At 47.3% G+C, this 18,168-nt stretch overlaps 1 protein-coding gene across 1 annotated transcript in view; it reads left to right on the forward strand.

The window, feature by feature from the left end:
- Positions 1–18,168, forward strand: part of ABLIM3 (actin binding LIM protein family member 3) — a 770,500-nt gene that overhangs the window by 630,498 nt on the left and 121,834 nt on the right. The window contains exon 11 of the mRNA XM_069651389.1: positions 1,045–1,074. Within this exon, the coding sequence (XP_069507490.1) occupies positions 1,045–1,074 (30 nt within the window). The remainder of the gene's footprint in view (positions 1–1,044; positions 1,075–18,168) is intronic.

The following is an 18,168-nucleotide window of genomic DNA, read 5'->3' on the forward strand; positions in this document are numbered from 1 at the left end:
AAGCGCTCCTCCCTTGGATTATTTTGCAGGTGTTCATGGTTAATTTTCTGAGAGTCAAATATTTATGTGGGGCATGTGGTGAAAACAACCCCACTCGCATGCCACCCCGTGCGCCCCCTTAGTCATTGGTAGGATCCTACAGTAAAACATTGCCATCACTGCATCTCTGGATCCCACAATAGGGGCAAAGGCAAACACATCTGAAAACAGAGACAGGGGTTGTTATTCTCACAGGGTACACGCAACAGGCTAGCCCCAGGCCTGTGCTGAGATGTTTGTATTCCCTTTCAGGCTGGGTTTCCCAATCACTAGACCTCCAATCACTACATAAAATAACCCCCATGGATGAAAGCAACTTCAAATACTCACGGCCTAATTCATGGAACGTTTAACGTGCGTGATCCGAAGTGACTTTGCACTGCCAACAAGCACGTAGATCCGGACCTATTTCACAGAGCTCTCCAAAGTTATTTTTGTGAAGCAAAGTCACTTTGCACTGTGCTAAATGGGCCTAATTAAAAAGAAAAGCACTAAGTAGCGCGGATGTGGTGGTTTTTTTGTGAATTAGGGCCATTTAGCGCAGTGCAAAATGACTTTGCTCCGCAAAAATACACTTTGCACCGCTCTGTGAATTAGGCCCGGTTCTACCTGTTTGTTGAGACAGTGCACTAAACGTTCCATGAATGAGGCCCTCAGTCACACACGTGTCCGTTGGCCACGAGCAAGTGGACTCCCTGCGAGCTACGAATGAGAGCTAGCGATTGTGGAGAGCGACGGGGGCGTTTTTGCATACGCGCGTCGACAGCGGGAAGAAGGAAGAGGCCGCTGCAGCCCTGCACTTACTACCCCAGATTTATGGGTTATTGATAAACCTGTGGTGTTTAATCAAGTGCAGACAGCTTTAATGAGAATTGCCTTCTCTAAATGGAGTTTAACACAGTGATATTAAGTGCTGGCTAGTCTCCCTCTCCGTTAACCAAGTCTCTCTCTCTCTCTCTCTCTCTCGCTCTCCTTGCTAACGCCATGCTGTTACCTCGAGAACAGTCCCTCGGAATATTGTCGCCGTACTCCCAGGTAATTTACAAACCCACACAGGCGTATTTCCATACTGGGAGATAATGGCCTCCACCACAAGGAGGCGATGTGGCCCAGTAGATGAATTGCTCATGGGGGAGGGAATAAAAGCCTGGGTTTTAGTCACAGCCTCCCCGCTTATTCAAATGTTGAGCTTCTTGGCAAGTCATTTCATGTCTAAGGGCCCGAATCATGGCATTTTTTGCACGGTTCAAAATGACTTTGCACTGCTGAAAAGTGCCCTTGCACTGCCGACACATACCCCTGATTCATAGAATTGCGCAAAATGTATTTTTGCATTACAAAGTCAGCACAACATCATTTTGTACTGCAAAAATGACTTTGCACGGCGAAAAGTACACTTTGCACAGTTCCGTGAATCAGGGTTTGTGTAGACAGAGCAAAGTCACTTTCAGTAGTGCAAAGACTGGATTTTTATGTCAGAGCCTTGTGAGAGATGGTTTGGTGCTCAGATGTGTTATGGGATCACTGGGAGAAAGTCACATGTTGCAGCCTCTACCCAATGACTGCAGTGCTTTGAAGAAGGAAACCTCTCTGCTGGTTTTCAACACTTGGTTAACTTGCTTTGTAAGAAATGAAGCCCCTTGTTTGTTACGTTGAGTGCTGTGTTTCTTCCGTTCCTCTTGTTTGATCGGGACAGCTCATGGAATTCGAGGATTAAAGATAGAAAGCAGTAAACGATCAGCAAGCAGCTGCGAGCATTCAGTGTGTAGAAAGTCAGATTTATGAAACAGGATCACAGACGCTTTCACATCACAGATATGCAGGATAACTATTTAGCTCAAGAAGGATAACTTTCAACGTATTTGGCCACAGTTGAGTATCTGAATGTTTCCCAAACATTGGTCAAATGCAGCAAAGAAGTCAACTTTACTTTCTTCAAGTGTTTTTTTGGCCCGAGTGTCCATTGAGTGGCTGCAGTGGGGGGTAGGGGCAAGTGGGAGAGCTAGCAGGTGGTCACCATTCCCTTAACTGATTTCTCTTCATTTCATCGAAATGCCACAGCATCGAAACCAAAGCATTGTTTACTAATGCATCAACAGGCTATCTTTTACATGTAAAAGTGCTTTTCCATCTAAACCAGTCCTTCGAAAATATAAATGGACTGGTTTCAATGTAAATGCACTTTTACATGTACATTGTAACGTTAAAACGTCATATGGAGCTGTCCAGACCTGAAATTTCGGCACTGGCCAGCTCATTGTAATGTTTTAATGGTTTTTTTTGTATGTTGTATATTGGGGGATTCCCCTCTCAGCCCCCCAACCACTACCCCCAACCCTAACCCTAATGTAACCCTTAACCTAACTATAGCCCCAACCCTAACCCTAGCCCATCCCTAACGATAATGTAACCCTTAATCTAACCCTAGCCCCAACCCTAACCCTAACCCTTATGTAACCCTACTCCAAAAAAATAAATATTATTTATTTTGATACTACCATCGAATTATAGTCAACCAAAGGGTACTTCGATAGTAAGGCTTTTTGTTGCATATAATTCGATGCTATGGTGTTAGATTAAATTACATTTGATGGAATTGCTTGATACCCCTTAACTCCACCATCGGCATCTGTTCAGATCTCCAGACGCCCCTTGCGCTCCTCCTTTGACAACCAACCCTGCCTCGCCACTGGGCCTGATTTCTCAACTAGTATCAGACCCTTCTTAACCCCTTCACTAGCAGGCTATTGTGCAAGTCTCTGCAAAAAGCACGAGCATACTTGTCCTTGGCATTTAACTCTGCATTGGATCTTTGCCCTGAGCTTCCATTTAAAACCATTACTTCAACTATATTTTTCAAAGTATGCGTTTGCAAGAAGTTTCATCTTTTAATGCATTTTGGAATGTATTTCTTTTTTCCTATGACACGATAATTGGGTTAAGAACAGGAAAATTGGCCCCCTATTTAAGAAGCAATACCCAGTGAAGTATTTAAAAGGCAGCAAGCACCAGGCTAACTATATTGAAATGATTATTTGTCCAACCTTGTATTTTCGATCCAGGGATGCTGAAACAGCACCTATACACACCCCTGTTCAGCATGAAAAACTTGGGAACAATGCATGTTTGCTTGACCCCAAAAACACCCTGCAACATTTCCTAACATGTTCTAGTTTATAATGGGGCGATATTTTATTGTATTTCTTTTTATTGGGTATTTATAATGGACCTATACAGCAAATGGTGTTTTGTGGCACCACAAGACAATAATGGGTGTGGGGGGCGGGTGGGGGGCACCGGGAAGAAGAATAACAAAAAATTGTCCTACTATGTGTCATTCGGATCGTGCAAGTGCAGTACCAAGAAGTGCAGGGAGTGGGGAGGGGGGGTGCTGGTCAGAGCAGGATGCGATGATGCTAAGGTGGGAGGGGAAGTGCAGGCAGGTGCAAGAGCTGGTGGGGGTGGGAGTGGAAGTGCAGGCAGGTGCAAGAGCTGGTGGGGGTGGGAGGGGAAGTGCAGGCAGGTGCAAGAGCTGATGGGTGTGGGAGGGGAAGTGCAGGCAGGTGCAAGAGCTGATGGGGGTGGGAGGGGAAGTGCAGGCAGGTGCAAGAGCTGGTGGGAGTGGGAGGGGAAGTGCAGGCAGGTGCAAGAGCTGGTGGGGGTGGGAGGGGAAGTGCAGGCAGGTGCAAGAGCTGATGGGAGTGGGAGGGGAAGTGCAAGCAGGTGCAAGAGCTGGTGGGGTGGGGTGGGAGGGGAAGTGCAGGCAGGTGCAAGAGCTGGTGGGGTGGGAGGGGAAGTGCAGGCAGGTGCAAGAGCTGGTGGGGGTGGGAGGGGAAGTGCAGGCAGGTGCAAGAGCTGGTGGGAGGGGAAGTGCAGGCAGGTTCAAGAGCTGATGGGGGTGGGAGGGGAAGTGCAGGCAGGTGCAAGAGCTGGTGGGGGTGGGAGGGGAAGTGCAGGCAGGTGCAAGAGCTGATGGGTGTGGGAGGGGAAGTGCAAGCAGGTGCAAGAGCTGATGGGGTGGGAGGGGAAGTGCAGGCAGGTGCAAGAGCTGTTGGGGTGGGGTGGGAGGGGAAGTGCAGGCAGGTGCAAGAGCTGGTGGGGGTGGGAGGGGAAGTGCAGGCAGGTGCAAGAGCTGGTGGGAGTGGGAGGGGAAGTGCAGGCAGGTGCAAGAGCTGGTGGGGGTGGGAGGGGAAGTGCAGGCAGGTGCAAGAGCTGGTGGGGGTGGGAGGGGAAGTGCAGGCAGGTGCAAGAGCTGATGGGTGTGGGAGGGGAAGTGCAGGCAGGTGCAAGAGCTGATGGGGGTGGGAGGGGAAGTGCAGGCAGGTGCAAGAGCTGGTGGGAGTGGGAGGGGAAGTGCAGGCAGGTGCAAGAGCTGGTGGGGTGGGGTGGGAGGGGAAGTGCAGGCAGGTGCAAGAGCTGATGGGTGTGGGAGGGGAAGTGCAGGCAGGTGCAAGAGCTAATGGGGGTGGGAGGGGAAGTGCAGGCAGGTGCAAGAGCTGGTGGGAGTGGTAGGGGAAGTGCAGGCAGGTGCAAGAGCTGGTGGAGTGGGAGGGGAAGTGCAGGCAGGTGCAAGAGATGGTGGGGTGGGAGGGGAAGTGCAGGCAGGTGCAAGAGCTGGTGGGGGTGGGAGGGGAAGTGCAGGCAGGTGCAAGAGCTGGTGGGAGGGGAAGTGCAGGCAGGTTCAAGAGCTGATGGGGGTGGGAGGGGAAGTGCAGACAGGTGCAAGAGCTGGTGGGGGTGGGAGGGGAAGTGCAGGCAGGTGCAAGAGCTGATGGGTGTGGGAGGGGACGTGCAGGCAGGTGCAAGAGCTGATGGGGTGGGAGGGGAAGTGCAGGCAGGTGCAAGAGCTGGTGGGAGTGGGAGGGGAAGTGCAGGCAGGTGCAAGAGCTGGTGGGGTGGGGTGGGAGGGGAAGTGCAGGCAGGTGCAAGAGCTGATGGGTGTGGGAGGGGAAGTGCAGGCAGGTGCAAGAGCTGATGGGGTGGGAGGGGAAGTGCAGGCAGGTGCAAGAGCTGGTGGGGGTGGGAGGGGAAGTGCAGGCAGGTGCAAGAGCTGATGGGTGTGGGAGGGGAAGTGCAGGCAGGTGCAAGAGCTGATGGGGTGGGAGGGGAAGTGCAGGCAGGTGCAAGAGCTGGTGGGGGTGGGAGGGGAAGTGCAGGCAGGTGCAAGAGTTGGTGGGAGGGGAAGTGCAGGCAGGTTCAAGAGCTGGTGGGGGTGGGAGGAGAAGTGCAGGCAGGTGCAAGAGCTGATGGGAGTGGGAGGGGAAGTGCAGGCAGGTGCAAGAGCTGATGGGGGTGGGAGGGGAAGTGCAGGCAGGTGCAAGAGCTGGTGGGAGTGGGAGGGGAAGTGCAGGCAGGTGCAAGAGATGGTGGGGTGGGAGAGGAAGTGCAGGCAGGTGCAAGAGCTGGTGGGGGTGGGAGGGGAAGTGCAGGCAGGTGCAAGAGCTGGTGGGGGTGGGAGGGGAAGTGCAGGCAGGTGCAAGAGCTGGTGGGAGGCGAAGTGAAGGCAGGTTCAAGAGCTGATGGGGGTGGGAGGGGAAGTGCAGGCAGGTGCAAGAGCTGGTGGGGGTGGGAGGGGAAGTGCAGGCAGGTGCAAGAGCTGATGGGTGTGGGAGGGGACGTGCAGGCAGGTGCAAGAGCTGATGGGGGTGGGAGGGGAAGTGCAGGCAGGTGCAAGAGCTGGTGGGAGTGGGAGGGGAAGTGCAGGCAGGTGCAAGAGCTGGTGGGGTGGGGTGGGAGGGGAAGTGCAGGCAGGTGCAAGAGCTGATGGGTGTGGGAGGGGAAGTGCAGGCAGGTGCAAGAGCTGATGGGGTGGGAGGGGAAGTGCAGGCAGGTGCAAGAGCTGGTGGGGGTGGGAGGGGAAGTGCAGGCAGGTGCAAGAGCTGATGGGGGTGGGAGGGGAAGTGCAGGCAGGTGCAAGAGCTGGTGGGAGTGGCGGGGAAGTGCAGGCAGGTGCAAGAGCTGGTGGGGTGGGGTGGGAGGGGAAGTGCAGGCAGGTGCAAGAGCTGATGGGTGTGGGAGGGGAAGTGCAGGCAGGTGCAAGAGCTGATGGGGTGGGAGGGGAAGTGCAGGCAGGTGCAAGAGCTGATGGGGTGGGAGGGGAAGTGCAGGCAGGTGCAAGAGCTGGTGGGGGTGGGAGGGGAAGTGCAGGCAGGTGCAAGAGCTGACGGGTGTGGAGGGGAAGTGCAGGCAGGTGCAAGAGCTGATGGGGTGGGAGGGGAAGTGCAGGCAGGTGCAAGAGCTGGTGGGGGTGGGAGGGGAAGTGCAGGCAGTTGCAAGAGCTGGTGGGGGTGGCGGGGAGAGGGGAGGGCAAGTGCCAGGGTAGTGCAGGGAAAGAAGGTTCACAGGGTAAGTGCGAGGACGGGCTGGATGTGCTCAGGAGGGGTGCAGGCCACACCAGGCTAGTACAGGGGGAGCCCGTGAGGGCAAGTGCAGGAATGAGGTAGGGGGGCCAGGGTAGGCCGAGGTGAGGGGTAGACTGGATGAAGAGGCCCTGCTTCTCTATATGACTCAAAAGGAACCAGGCAACCAGTCAAAAAGCAGCAGAGCGGGACATTAACAGGGGAGGGAGAGACGGAAGGAAAAAGAGCAAAGGAGGGTCTTGAGAAGCTTTCCGGAATTTAAGGAGATCCGGCTGAAGGCTGAGAAGGTGACAGGAGCCTGTCGGTAATGGCCCACTGTCCAAAGTAAAGGCTCAAATGAACCGGGCCATTACCGGCATGGTATGCCTACACTAAAGGGTTATATCACCATTAACACCCGCGATGAGCAGATCTGAGGCTTAAGGAAAAAAAGAAAAAATCAATGATTAGCACGATCCACGAAACTGCAAGGATCTGGTGAAGTTCGGTTTCAGGGGCGGATGGCCACGAGATCATCAAAACTGAAAAGGGACATTGCCAATCCTATGCGCATCGTTAATTATTGCGTAGGTTCTATATATGGTTTAGGGGATGAGCCGGGGCATCTGGCTATGGTCATCACTGGGTGTAAAGCGGTGAGGTCATTTAGGTTCAGCAGTCAGGCTATTCAGAATGCAAGCTTGCACCTATCGCTTCACTTTCCGAGGAATCTGATTGGCTGGTGCCGTTGCACAGGGTGCTAATTCTTTCTTAGTTGGCACCTTTCCTTTGAAACCATGGTCTAAGATCTGCCCTCCGGGAAAAGTGAAACACATGGAAGCCTGCATCCCCTCGTGTCCACTCGAGGAATAAGAGACTATCCGACAAGGGGTTTCTGCTCTCTGGGATTAATGAGACACCAGACAAACCAAAAGGTGAATCCAAAAGAATTTTTTCATGAGATTTGGCGCAACTAAAAGGACAAACTACGTGTTTGGACACTTCATAATGATGCATCGTATTCACCAGTGATGGGCGCTTCCTGAGTGGATGGATGCACGATTATAAATGACTCACAGTCACAACTGGTGAACATTTTCAGCGTATGTGGGCGAGTATATCTGCAAATGTGTTTGAGTAGCCTAAACAGCGCAAGAGTCCAAAATGATTAAGGGGAATTCTCCCCCGAGAAAATGTTGAAAACAATGTGTTGACACATTGAAATGTACAGCACTACTTTTGAGAAGGGCTAACAATTCATCCAATTGGTTCTCCAAGGCAACGCGTGAACAAAATCCAGTACATTCCATGATTTATGATCAGTAAAGCTGATTAATATTTTCACTGGAGGGGCCCAAATCTTTCCCTAAATTAGTGCGAACGACCGAGCATGAAGGGGGATGCCAATATAATGTACGCGGGTTTGGGGAGGGTTCTCTCACTAAGAAGATTTTTTAAATTACGTGTTGAAATGGTGCATAAAAGTGGTGTATCTTTAAACCAACAATGTGATAAGGAAATCTGCTCTCCAGGTAAATGCTTATTTGTATTTCTCCTTTAGGAAAGGCACATTGAATGAAATGTGGCTATTTCAATTTGGGATATGTTCACTTCCTGTGGTGTTACTTCCCATTGCCTGTGCCAGAGCCCCCCTCAATCCCCCCCCACTTTTTTTTAGGACTTGAGCACTTAGTGTGAGAGCCTCAAATAGCCCATAAAAAGGGCAACAATTCGTTTTTTCTGACATCACAAATTCCAAAGTCCTTTAAAAGCTAAGGAGGGGGACACGTTGTTTTTAAGGGAATATTCGACACACAAATCAAGTCACTGGAAATCAGTTCTGCATTCTTAAAGCGACCCAGAGCGGGAAAGACTCCACTCCTCAAAGAGATAAGTGATAAGAAAATGGCGAAGTGTCACTCACAGAGGCACGTGGTCAATTTAATTCTGCGCTGTATTAGCGCGTGCGGCGCGCTATGTTACAAAGCGGTCTCTGCTGCCACCTGGTGATCAATGTATACAAGTACACTGTTCATAGTCGGCACGCTGGCTGACTGACATTCTGTATCCGCCCGCGCATGTTCAGAAGCAGCTCATTAGGAACTCAAGCTTTGTTCCAGAAATGACCCACTTCATAATTAAAAGGCGATGGTCTACATGCCCTGCTCCTGAAATGGGTGACTGCCCGGCGGCCGGCTGTGGAAAAACTCTTTGGAGAGATGCTTGGGCCACCTAAACGTTTCCTTTTTACTTCTCATGGTACCACTTGGGGACATTATAGAATGTATGTTTTTACATTACTTTTTAAAGTTTTGTAAATATTACAGTTGAGATTTCTTTATTGTTAGCACTTAGAAGAGTGCTGTTTTCAATCAGTGCTTTATGTGTCGGAGGCGTAGGGCGGCGGGTTGTGGAGTCGAGGGGAATTAGGCCCGAAACCTTAAAAAAATCTATCTTTATTTGGAAAAATGCCCAAGAAACACAGTCACAAGAGTTCTGACCTATGTAACTAAAAGGGTGGGAACGCGTTTTCTATCTATCACAGAGTACACCGAGCAGGAACGGGGGAAATCTCCACAAGCAAGTTGTGTTAAGTAAAGTATGAAGTCGACTAACATAAAAAGCTGCTTGTCAAATTGTCCCGTGCCAGTACATTGCTCCAAGGGTTCATGTGCCTGCTGCAGTGATCTTTGTGTAACATAGAGAACACAAGCCCCACCCAATCCCACGAAGAGATCTGGCTCCACGCTCACTATTCCAGCCCATCCACCCCAAACTGGAAAGTCTGCCCTTCAATTTGCTGCAATAAAGCAATTGAGCATTTCGGGGGGAGGGACCATGCTGGCCACTTTCGTTGTGCCCAGCAAGGCCTCACATCTAGGCCACCTTTCAAAGGCATCCGTTCAGGGTCATGGAAGACCCGGGCCACCTAAAGCCCTGTTTTTAATTGCCGTGCATATATCCTGCTCAATGTCTCTTTATGATTTGTAGAAATTCTGTCAATTTAAACCTCCCTGTAATATCCCTCACTATTATATGGTCCAGTGGCATGGAATCTTTTCATCACTAAATAACTTGAATGATGTAGTTGTCTTACACGTATGTATGGCGTTATATTAAAATAAATCGCGGAGGATTGTTTTTCTATGAGCCAAAATATATCAACAGCTCTGCATGTGCCAATAAAAATAAACAATTAACAGGAGCATGAAGTCATAAAAACAATGCCAGAATCGTCTGCAGCTGTGACAAGGTCTCCAAAAAGAAGAGAAACCTTTCTGTGTACACCATGAACGAATCCTGCGTGGATGCTAAGCCACACTATACCTAATTGTTTAAAGAGATTAAGGCCAAGGTTTTGTCTCTGGAGGACACCCCCTATGGATTCAGGCGTTCATTCGCCTGTCGATGCTTCTGGACCACCGCAGCTTACCAACCCCCTGGAAATGAAGGCAACCCCTGTCTTGCCCCTAGTCGCTCATCTCTCTCGAACGAGGGCCCCCCACCCACTATTGGGGTGGGGCCTGACCTCCGGTTCACCCACTCCTTCTGATTTCATGTCTCAAGTGCGGCTCTGACCTCACTGCCACCAGAGGCCCAAGTCTGTCCGTTGTCAACCTAACGGTATTGGGGGAGGCAAGAGGGTTTGAGTCAGTAAGACCTCTTCAAATCGGTGTGGAAGCTGTCAATCAGCAGGATTCTTCTGTTTACCCAGTGGATGTAACTAGACTCAGGAATGGGGCTATTGGGTCTTCCAAATTACGGAAAAGCAAATGTTCTCATTGGATTCGACATATAAAAGGCTGCCTTTCTATTATAAGGGATGACATTGTGAGATGCCGGCGTGGTGTGATTCCTAACTCAAGCTTTGATTTCATTCAAATTGTTTTTACATCAGAGTCTTCTGCCATGGGTCTTCTTAAGCATTGATTTCAGATGCCTTCCAAGCAAGAGAGTTAAAACTGCAATTAGATCTCCTGCTTATTTTTACTCTGAGCTTATGTCTCCCACTAAGCCTGATGCCCCTGGATTACACAGGGTAACAACCCAGGGGTTGTGCGCTCGAAATTTCGGGGAGCAAGGTCTCCCTTCCAGGGCACGCTGAGAGCAGCAGCTACCTCGAAGAACTTGATTAAAGCTGTGGGGTGGTCTGCCCTTTCCACGGTACTCAACATCATCCACTCCTCTCTTGGAACATTGCTTGAATTTGCAAATTGCTGGATGCTCAGGATTGGTGTTTATTTCTCTGCAGGTTTCACGTTATTGTATTCCAAGAGCCCTGGGCAGTCGACCCCGTTGTGTTCTGGGGATATCAGTCTTTTCATACTCCTGCAACGAAGGGTCCTAAAGGCCGGCCGTCTGGAGGTTTATCCATTTGGATTGACATGATATTGGACTGGAAATTGGAGGTTGTACAAACAAACTGTTTAGACCTCCTAATGTTGTTTATCTGGGTAAGCCATGATGAACTGTTTTCTTTAATTAACATTTACAACAGGCCCTGGTCACCTCATGGCTTGGTAACTCTGGAATCTTTACAGGGTCTAATAAATACCAAGTTTGCGTCGATAATAATTAATGAAAAATATCTCATTTTCCTGGGGATTTTAACTTGCAGATGGAGCCTCAATGGAAACTCTCAGGGCTCTGGAATTATAATTGTTCTTTTATAATGCACTTAATACCAGCAAGAGTTTTCTAAGCGCGGGATCAGGTTTTGAACCTGTGTTGCGCTGTGCTGTGTTGTCTTGCTTCTAAAACAAACACGTTGCCCCTGAGCTATCCTTTCCCCCGCGACTTAGCCTGTGACATTCCATCCCTGATAATGAATGCACCCACAGAAGACATTGACTTGCTGTTGAGTCTGCCTGTATGATGTTTAATTTAAACTTGTGGGCCTGCAACGGCCGGTTCCCAAATGACCAGCCCGCACTCCACACTTTCACTGGTCACAATGGTTGTTCCCTCATTGATTACATTTTAATTTCATCCAAAAGGCTGGGCTAGAATTAGTGACTTTCAGATGCTTCTTAGGGTGGAGATTCATTCCATCTGTCGATTTCTTTCTCACCATATAACCTGGCCTGTCCTAATGTGTGTTCTGCCTCCTGTTCTCAGCAGAGAAGGTAATGCCCAAAAATCTTTGAAATGGTCAAGCCTACGGATATGGCAATTTTGGCAAAGATTTGCCACTATCAAAGTTATAAGATAGGGCACCATTGGAAAGGATGGTTAGTATGATGATGTGTGCCACTTAGCAAAGAAAGATATTGAAGAGTGTGTCGGTTCCAGATCAGGGGTGGATAGGACCAAGCTACATGTTCTAAGAGCGAATTATAAAAGCATACTTCTATCTAAAAAGAAAGAATATGTAGCAGAGAGATAGGGGGCTTTGCACACTGCCCTAAAATCATGGGATACTCCCCTCTTTAGGAAATGTGTCTCTAGTAGAGATTCCAAACCCAATCAGCCCTTGTTGTGTTGCATCAGTGCTGGGATGTGGAAATCTCACGGTTCATATTGTCATCCCTCCTCTCTCCCACTGTCTGGTGCCCCCACTCATTTGAGTGATGCAGCTCCCCTTTATATCACTGTTAAAGTCATGGAAACAGAATTAGCTACATCTAAGGGCGGCAAGGCACCGGGCCCAAATTTAATACCCCTAGATTTATTTTAAAATGAGGCTAAAATCTGGGCACCGGTTCTAACCAAAGTCTTTAATGCTATCCTCTCTACAGGGGTTACTCCTGACCCCTGGCACAAAGCGGAGACAGTCCAGATTTATAAAAAGGGAGACAATGACAACCCTGCAAACTACCGCCCGACTTCCTTGTTAGATGGTGTGGGCAAGTTATTTGATAAGATCATTCTAAACCATCTTTAAGTTTGGGTGGATAGCAATAATAGTATATCAGATTTGCAGACAGGGTTTAGGAAAAGCAGGGGCACGATCGATCAGTCCTAATTCTATTTTTGATAATCCAAAAGTGTGCAGTCCTTTTGAAAATGTATTTATATGTGGTTTTCCTTGACTTCAAATTTAAATACATATGCTTGGGTTCGCTACGGATTGGGCGGTGAGACTACTAATCAATTTGAAGTGTCTATGGACGTCAGACAGGGCTGTGTCCTGGCCCCGCACCTTTTTAACATCGATGATCTACTGAGTGGGTCTCATGACTGCCCGAAATTATCCTCTTGTAAGTATCCGGCTCTCTTCTACACTAATTTTATGGTTTTAATGTCATCCACCCCCTAGGGTTTAGAAGAATCACTACCCATCTTTCTGGTTAAATCCTCTGTGCTTCACCTAAATTTGAATGTTGGTAAAACTAAATCAATGGTGTTTAGCCCCCAACCCTTTAAGCATAAATTGGTCCACTTAAAATTGGAAGGAGCGTTAGGTGAACAATTGGACCACTTCGACTATATTGAGGTGAGGTTTCAGGAGTATCCATGCTGGGTGGCTCAGGTTGATAAGGCAGCAATTAACTTGGAAAACTAAGTGGTGCCACAAGGTCTTACTATCATAGCCATGGTAGTGGAGCCACGTCCCCGACTTTGGACATATATAACAAGCAGGTTTTACCAGCTGTATTATACGGGTCAGAGCTATGGGGTTATGCAAAGATGAGTCAACTAAATATCAAGGAAAACAAACGTCTGAAACAAATCTTATTGCTCCCGAAGAGCGCTCTCTCTGCATCCACTCACTGGGAATTCAATATTATCCCTATAACTACTCTCGCTATGTTTAATCCAGTCTTTTCTTGGATAAGGGTTTGGTTACAATCAGGTTTGGAAAACTGTAGGGAGGTACTGTTGTACCTATGTCTTTAAATGGAGGCAAAAGCCTCAAATGGACTGCCCACCTCAAAACATTGCTCCACAATTTAGGCATAAGTGAGTTGTGGTCTAACCAAAAGAGTAGCTGTCATTTAAAGCTAAAATCTCTGCTGCCAAGTGCAGAGCCATGGAACAACTTTTTGCTGATACTGCCAAAAGTAACCTTGCCCGTGAATATTTTGCACATAATTGGGAGCTTGGTTTTAAGCAATATTTCGATCAAATCAATCCTCCCCTTGAGAGATCCTTGTATATGCGATTGAAATTGGGAATTTTCCCAGCAACTGCGCTGACGCGTGTGCAGCATTACATTATCTGATATATGTCCTATGTGTGGGAATGCAAGAGAACACTTTTACACTTTTTCTTGTTAATGCGAAAATCTCAGAGATTGAGGCGACTGTATTTAAAACCGATTTTAAGAGAAGCTGGAACTCACACTTTAAACTCTGCTATGTTGTTTGTAATGTACTCTTTGTCGCCTCCAGTGACCTTCACTACAGCCCATTATAGCCATCGAACGTGGCTGTTGAGAAAGAAGTTTTAAATATAATATCTGGGAAACGACCCATTTCAGGTGTTTTATTTACTAAGGCTACCAGCTTTGCTCTCCTTGTACTTTTTACTTGTTTAATTATCTCCGACATTGTTTTAGAAAAAAGTTAAAAAGCCTGAAGTGTATTTTTCTTAGCTTTAGCATAGAAAACTTTGGCGGTGCTAAGAGGTGAAGGGGAGCGGGGAACCGAAGGGGGCACTGGCTGCTCAAACATCTCTTAACGTGGGCTTGTACCATACAGTACAGCCTGTGTTCTGAGCCTCCTGATTTGCTGGCGCCCCCTTACAGGGAGCTAATGTGGCAGTAACCCTCAATATTCTCCAGCACTTAGTCAAAGAACTTTTAAACATCATGTAGTTACATCAGTAACAAAAACTGACACGAGGAAGATAGCAACCAGAATGAAGATGGCTCAGCTAGACCGAAGTGAGCAGTCTAGAAGCTGGAGAAGTCCGATTGGCTCCAAACAGCTTCCTTCAGTAATGTGGGAGTTCAAACAGGTAGCTGTGGAGAAGTGCAGAGAGATCTGACCAGCTAGTGAGTGCTGGGAATCCAAGCTGTCAGGTGGACACGCGAGTGAGGAGACGCAAGAGAATCCAGGAGGTGGTGAGTGAGGCAAAGAATTGGCATGGAGAAAGGGGGAGGCAGCGTCTGGACCAGAGACTCATTCCCACAAGCAAGAGAGACACTGAAGCATGATGTTAGGCAAAGGAGCTATGCACTGCCAATAAAGCCGGAGCGATATGCAGACTGCCACCAGTCACAGAAACACACCGCCTTAGCTACAGAGAGAGAGCGGAAGCTGTGCGGAGCCATCCTAAAGCTGGTGAGCCCACAGTGGAATGTTGGGGCCACAAAATGGAACTGGAAAACACATTCCTGGTCCCTAACTGGAACGGTAGTCAACTTCCCTATGGCTTACATCACAAACTGAGTTTCATAGATGCAGTATTTGGGGAGATGCAATTACACCAGTATAAAGAGGAACTTTGGTAAAAGCATATGCCAGTTGATCTTGAAAGAGAGTGAACATAAGAGATATCCTGGCAGGAGAGTATGCCATGTGTTTTGCGAGTCTGGGACCTGCACCTGAATTGGATCAAGGAATTATATGAGGGAGCCTGGCAGGAGAGTATACCAGGTGTTTTGTGAGTCAGAGAATCCCAAGGAAGATTAATTCCCTTAGGATTCTGAATTTCATTGAATGAGTGAAAGGCCTGGGGAAGGGTGACATTTCCCCTGGAGTGAATTGCAACACCAGAGGAGGGGGTTATCCTCTTGGGCTACAAAGAACTTGATTATTCTTTTGAACTTTTGTTTTTGGTGGAGAGAACCCCGGGTAAGGGAGCCATTCCCTGGAACTGTGAACATGATCCATTTGTAACCTTTGTTGGATTTCTACCTTTTTTGTTGAATGTGAACATTTGTGCACTTGTCAAGCCAAAGAAAATATCCTTGACACCCTAGAGTTACTTTTAGAATGAGAGGGCTAGGATAGGATTGTGGACACAGGACATCTTTGCACAGGACAGACCCTTGGTTTGAGTTGAGGTAGGAAAATACCTCCTAGATTAGGGACAGTGAGGCCTTTTCCAACCCCTTTATTATTTAATACAAGTTTATACCAATCACCATGAGTCCTCTCTGTCGGTGTCTCATTCCTGGTTCCCCACAACATTCATTCACAAAGCGCCTAAAGGCAAGCAGAAGCAGGGACAATAATTAATTATTAGCACATCTCAAGTATCAGTGTGGAAAGATCTATTCACTGAGCGCCTAAAGGTAAGCAGAAGCAGGAACAATAATGAGTGTCAGAGGAACATTCAATCACATCTAGAGTATCACTGTGGGAACATGCATGCACAAAGTGCTTAAAAGCAAGCAGAAGCAAGAATTATAATGAGTGTCAGAGGAACATTCATTATTATCACATCAACAGTATCGCTGTGGAAACATGCCTTTAAGAAGTGCCTAAAGGGAAGCAGAAGCAAGGACAATAATGAGTGTCAGAGGAACAATTATCACATCTATAGTATGACTGTGTAAACATCAGTGAACTGGGTTTCCCAGCCCTTTAAGATGAGTAGCAATACCCTGGAGATGGATGGGGATGCAGATTTTATTCATACCTCAATAATCAAAACGACTCAGGTAGTTTGGCAAAAGGGGAGTCCGTTTTTTTAACAAGTATATAAAACAGGGAGTACAACGAACATCAGCATTCGTTCGGTCCGCTTACTCGACACATTTTAGTAGAAACTGAGGTTTTATTGCATAACATCGCCATCAGTGACATATTGACCTGCGTCACTTCCTATGTGGCAAACTGCAAAACCTATGGAGGAAAGTGATAGGCTCTGAGTGAATATCTGAGTATAAATTCTGTATCAATATAGAGCTGTTAAGGAGAGTGATAGGGTACTTAACATCAGGTGGGGCAACTGAGCCCTCCCCTCAAAATGGCCACTATGAACGTCTCTAAATACACAACATTCCATTGGCTACGCAAACTATAGGACCCTAGATTACACGGTCCTCTACAATTGGTTGGCTTCTAACCCCCGTCTGTACTTTTCCACCTACGTCTAGCAGCACGCAGACTGAACATCCAGGTGCTAGTGGGCATATCTAAACACTAGCTTCCCACCAATTAATATATCAATCCATCATCACCTCAATAGTCCAGTGTCAATTAGTGCTTTGATGTTTGGCCTTGAGTTTGTACTGTGCTTTGAGAATTTTAAGGAGTGAAGACACAGCCTGCCCTAGTTCGTAGGTGTGACCACCTCGATCGTCCAATTTCTTCCTTCCATGTGACTGGACACCATGAAATCGAGCCTTTTCGTGTATTTAATATAATTTTTTAATAGTCCTCTGACGTCTTTTGTTTTACTCAAGCCTTCTGAACAGGAGCCTCTTTTTCCTTCACACAATTTGTATCCAATGTCAGCCAATTCCTGTTTGATAAGACTTTGGCTGCTTGGCTCATCCAACTGCTGAGATCAATTTGTAATTAAAATTGCTTTTAACTTCGACACACTGAAGTTAGTCCTTCTTGTTCATGTTCAGCACTGCTTTATAATGCGTAGTGGAAACATCCATCTTTTCTTTGTCAATATGTCAATATGCATCTATATATATATATTGGCGCTTGCCGCAATCTATTTACTATAAAGCTTGAAGCTAGCTTTCAAGATTACTTTGCTGCTTGAGTTTTTGTGGCATCTGTGCACATATAAACTAGCTTAATGCTGTCATCTGTGTCTGTGGCATAAGTTTCTTCACCTTGATCCCAGGATTGCACTTATCCTTGCTACTTTCTTGATGCCTTTATAGAATATCTTCATTCTCCAATATCTGCATCGCCTCTGTGTGCGTCATCTCTTTCTGTGTGACGTCACCGTTTATCCTTGCCTTTCATCTGCTCTGCTTCTTCAGGAATCTCATTCAAATGACCATCATATTGTCTTGCATGCAGGTACGGTTTTCTCAATGGGTACCTTGCCTCCAATATTCTCTTGGTTACTGGTACTCTTATGGGTACTGCACAGAGTCCGCATTCTGCTCTTTGCTGGTTCAACTGTTCAGCATACGTCACATACTTTGGTTCCCACTCCATAGGTAATAAGGGCGGGGCAGTTGGAGGGGGTACTTGGCTCCTCCTCTACATCCATTCACAAAGTCCCAAAAGCATATTCTACTGATGAGTTCTAACACCTTAGTAGCCCATCAACTTTAGACTGTATTTTTTCCCTCAGCCTCTTTCCAAACAGAGAGAAAAGGCACATGTTTGGAGTCATTCCCTCTCTACGAGGGATGTCTTCAATCTGATATGAAAGGAGACCATGTCTAGTGCTTGCCAATCTGAAATCACAGCTATGTGACCCTCAATCCCACAGCCTCAATTAATTAATACATTGTCCATTGTGCCAATGCAATCTTTCTATTTAACATGTGTTATTTAAAAACAATAGAGAACTAGATGCCCTCTGTCTGCAAGTCTGGCACAGAGAAACATCATTATTGTATCATATTGTATGTTTGTGCTTTGTAGTAGAATGTGTCCGTATATGTAGTGTTGTATAGTTGCCGGTGCAGCACTGAAAAAATCATATTTCTAGAGCTCCAGGTGCCTGTATTACCTGTAACTATGACTACCATAGCCCCCCCACTTTCCAACTCCCAAGTACATATAATCTAGCACTATGCCGCCCTCAGGTATCTTTACTGCCTTAGTTCCAATCCCAATATACCTGCACCTGTGCAATCCCTATCCATGCTAACCCAATATCCAGCATGCCAGCATCCGTGCCATCCCTAACCATGCCTCACGAACTCAAATAAACAAATGATGAGTCACCTGAGACCCCAACCTTCCCTTGCCTAATC

Source organism: Ambystoma mexicanum, chromosome 3p, assembly GCF_040938575.1.
Source record: "Ambystoma mexicanum isolate Mex_15411 chromosome 3p, UKY_AmexF1_1, whole genome shotgun sequence".
In the NCBI taxonomy this organism is placed as follows: domain Eukaryota; kingdom Metazoa; phylum Chordata; class Amphibia; order Caudata; family Ambystomatidae; genus Ambystoma; species Ambystoma mexicanum.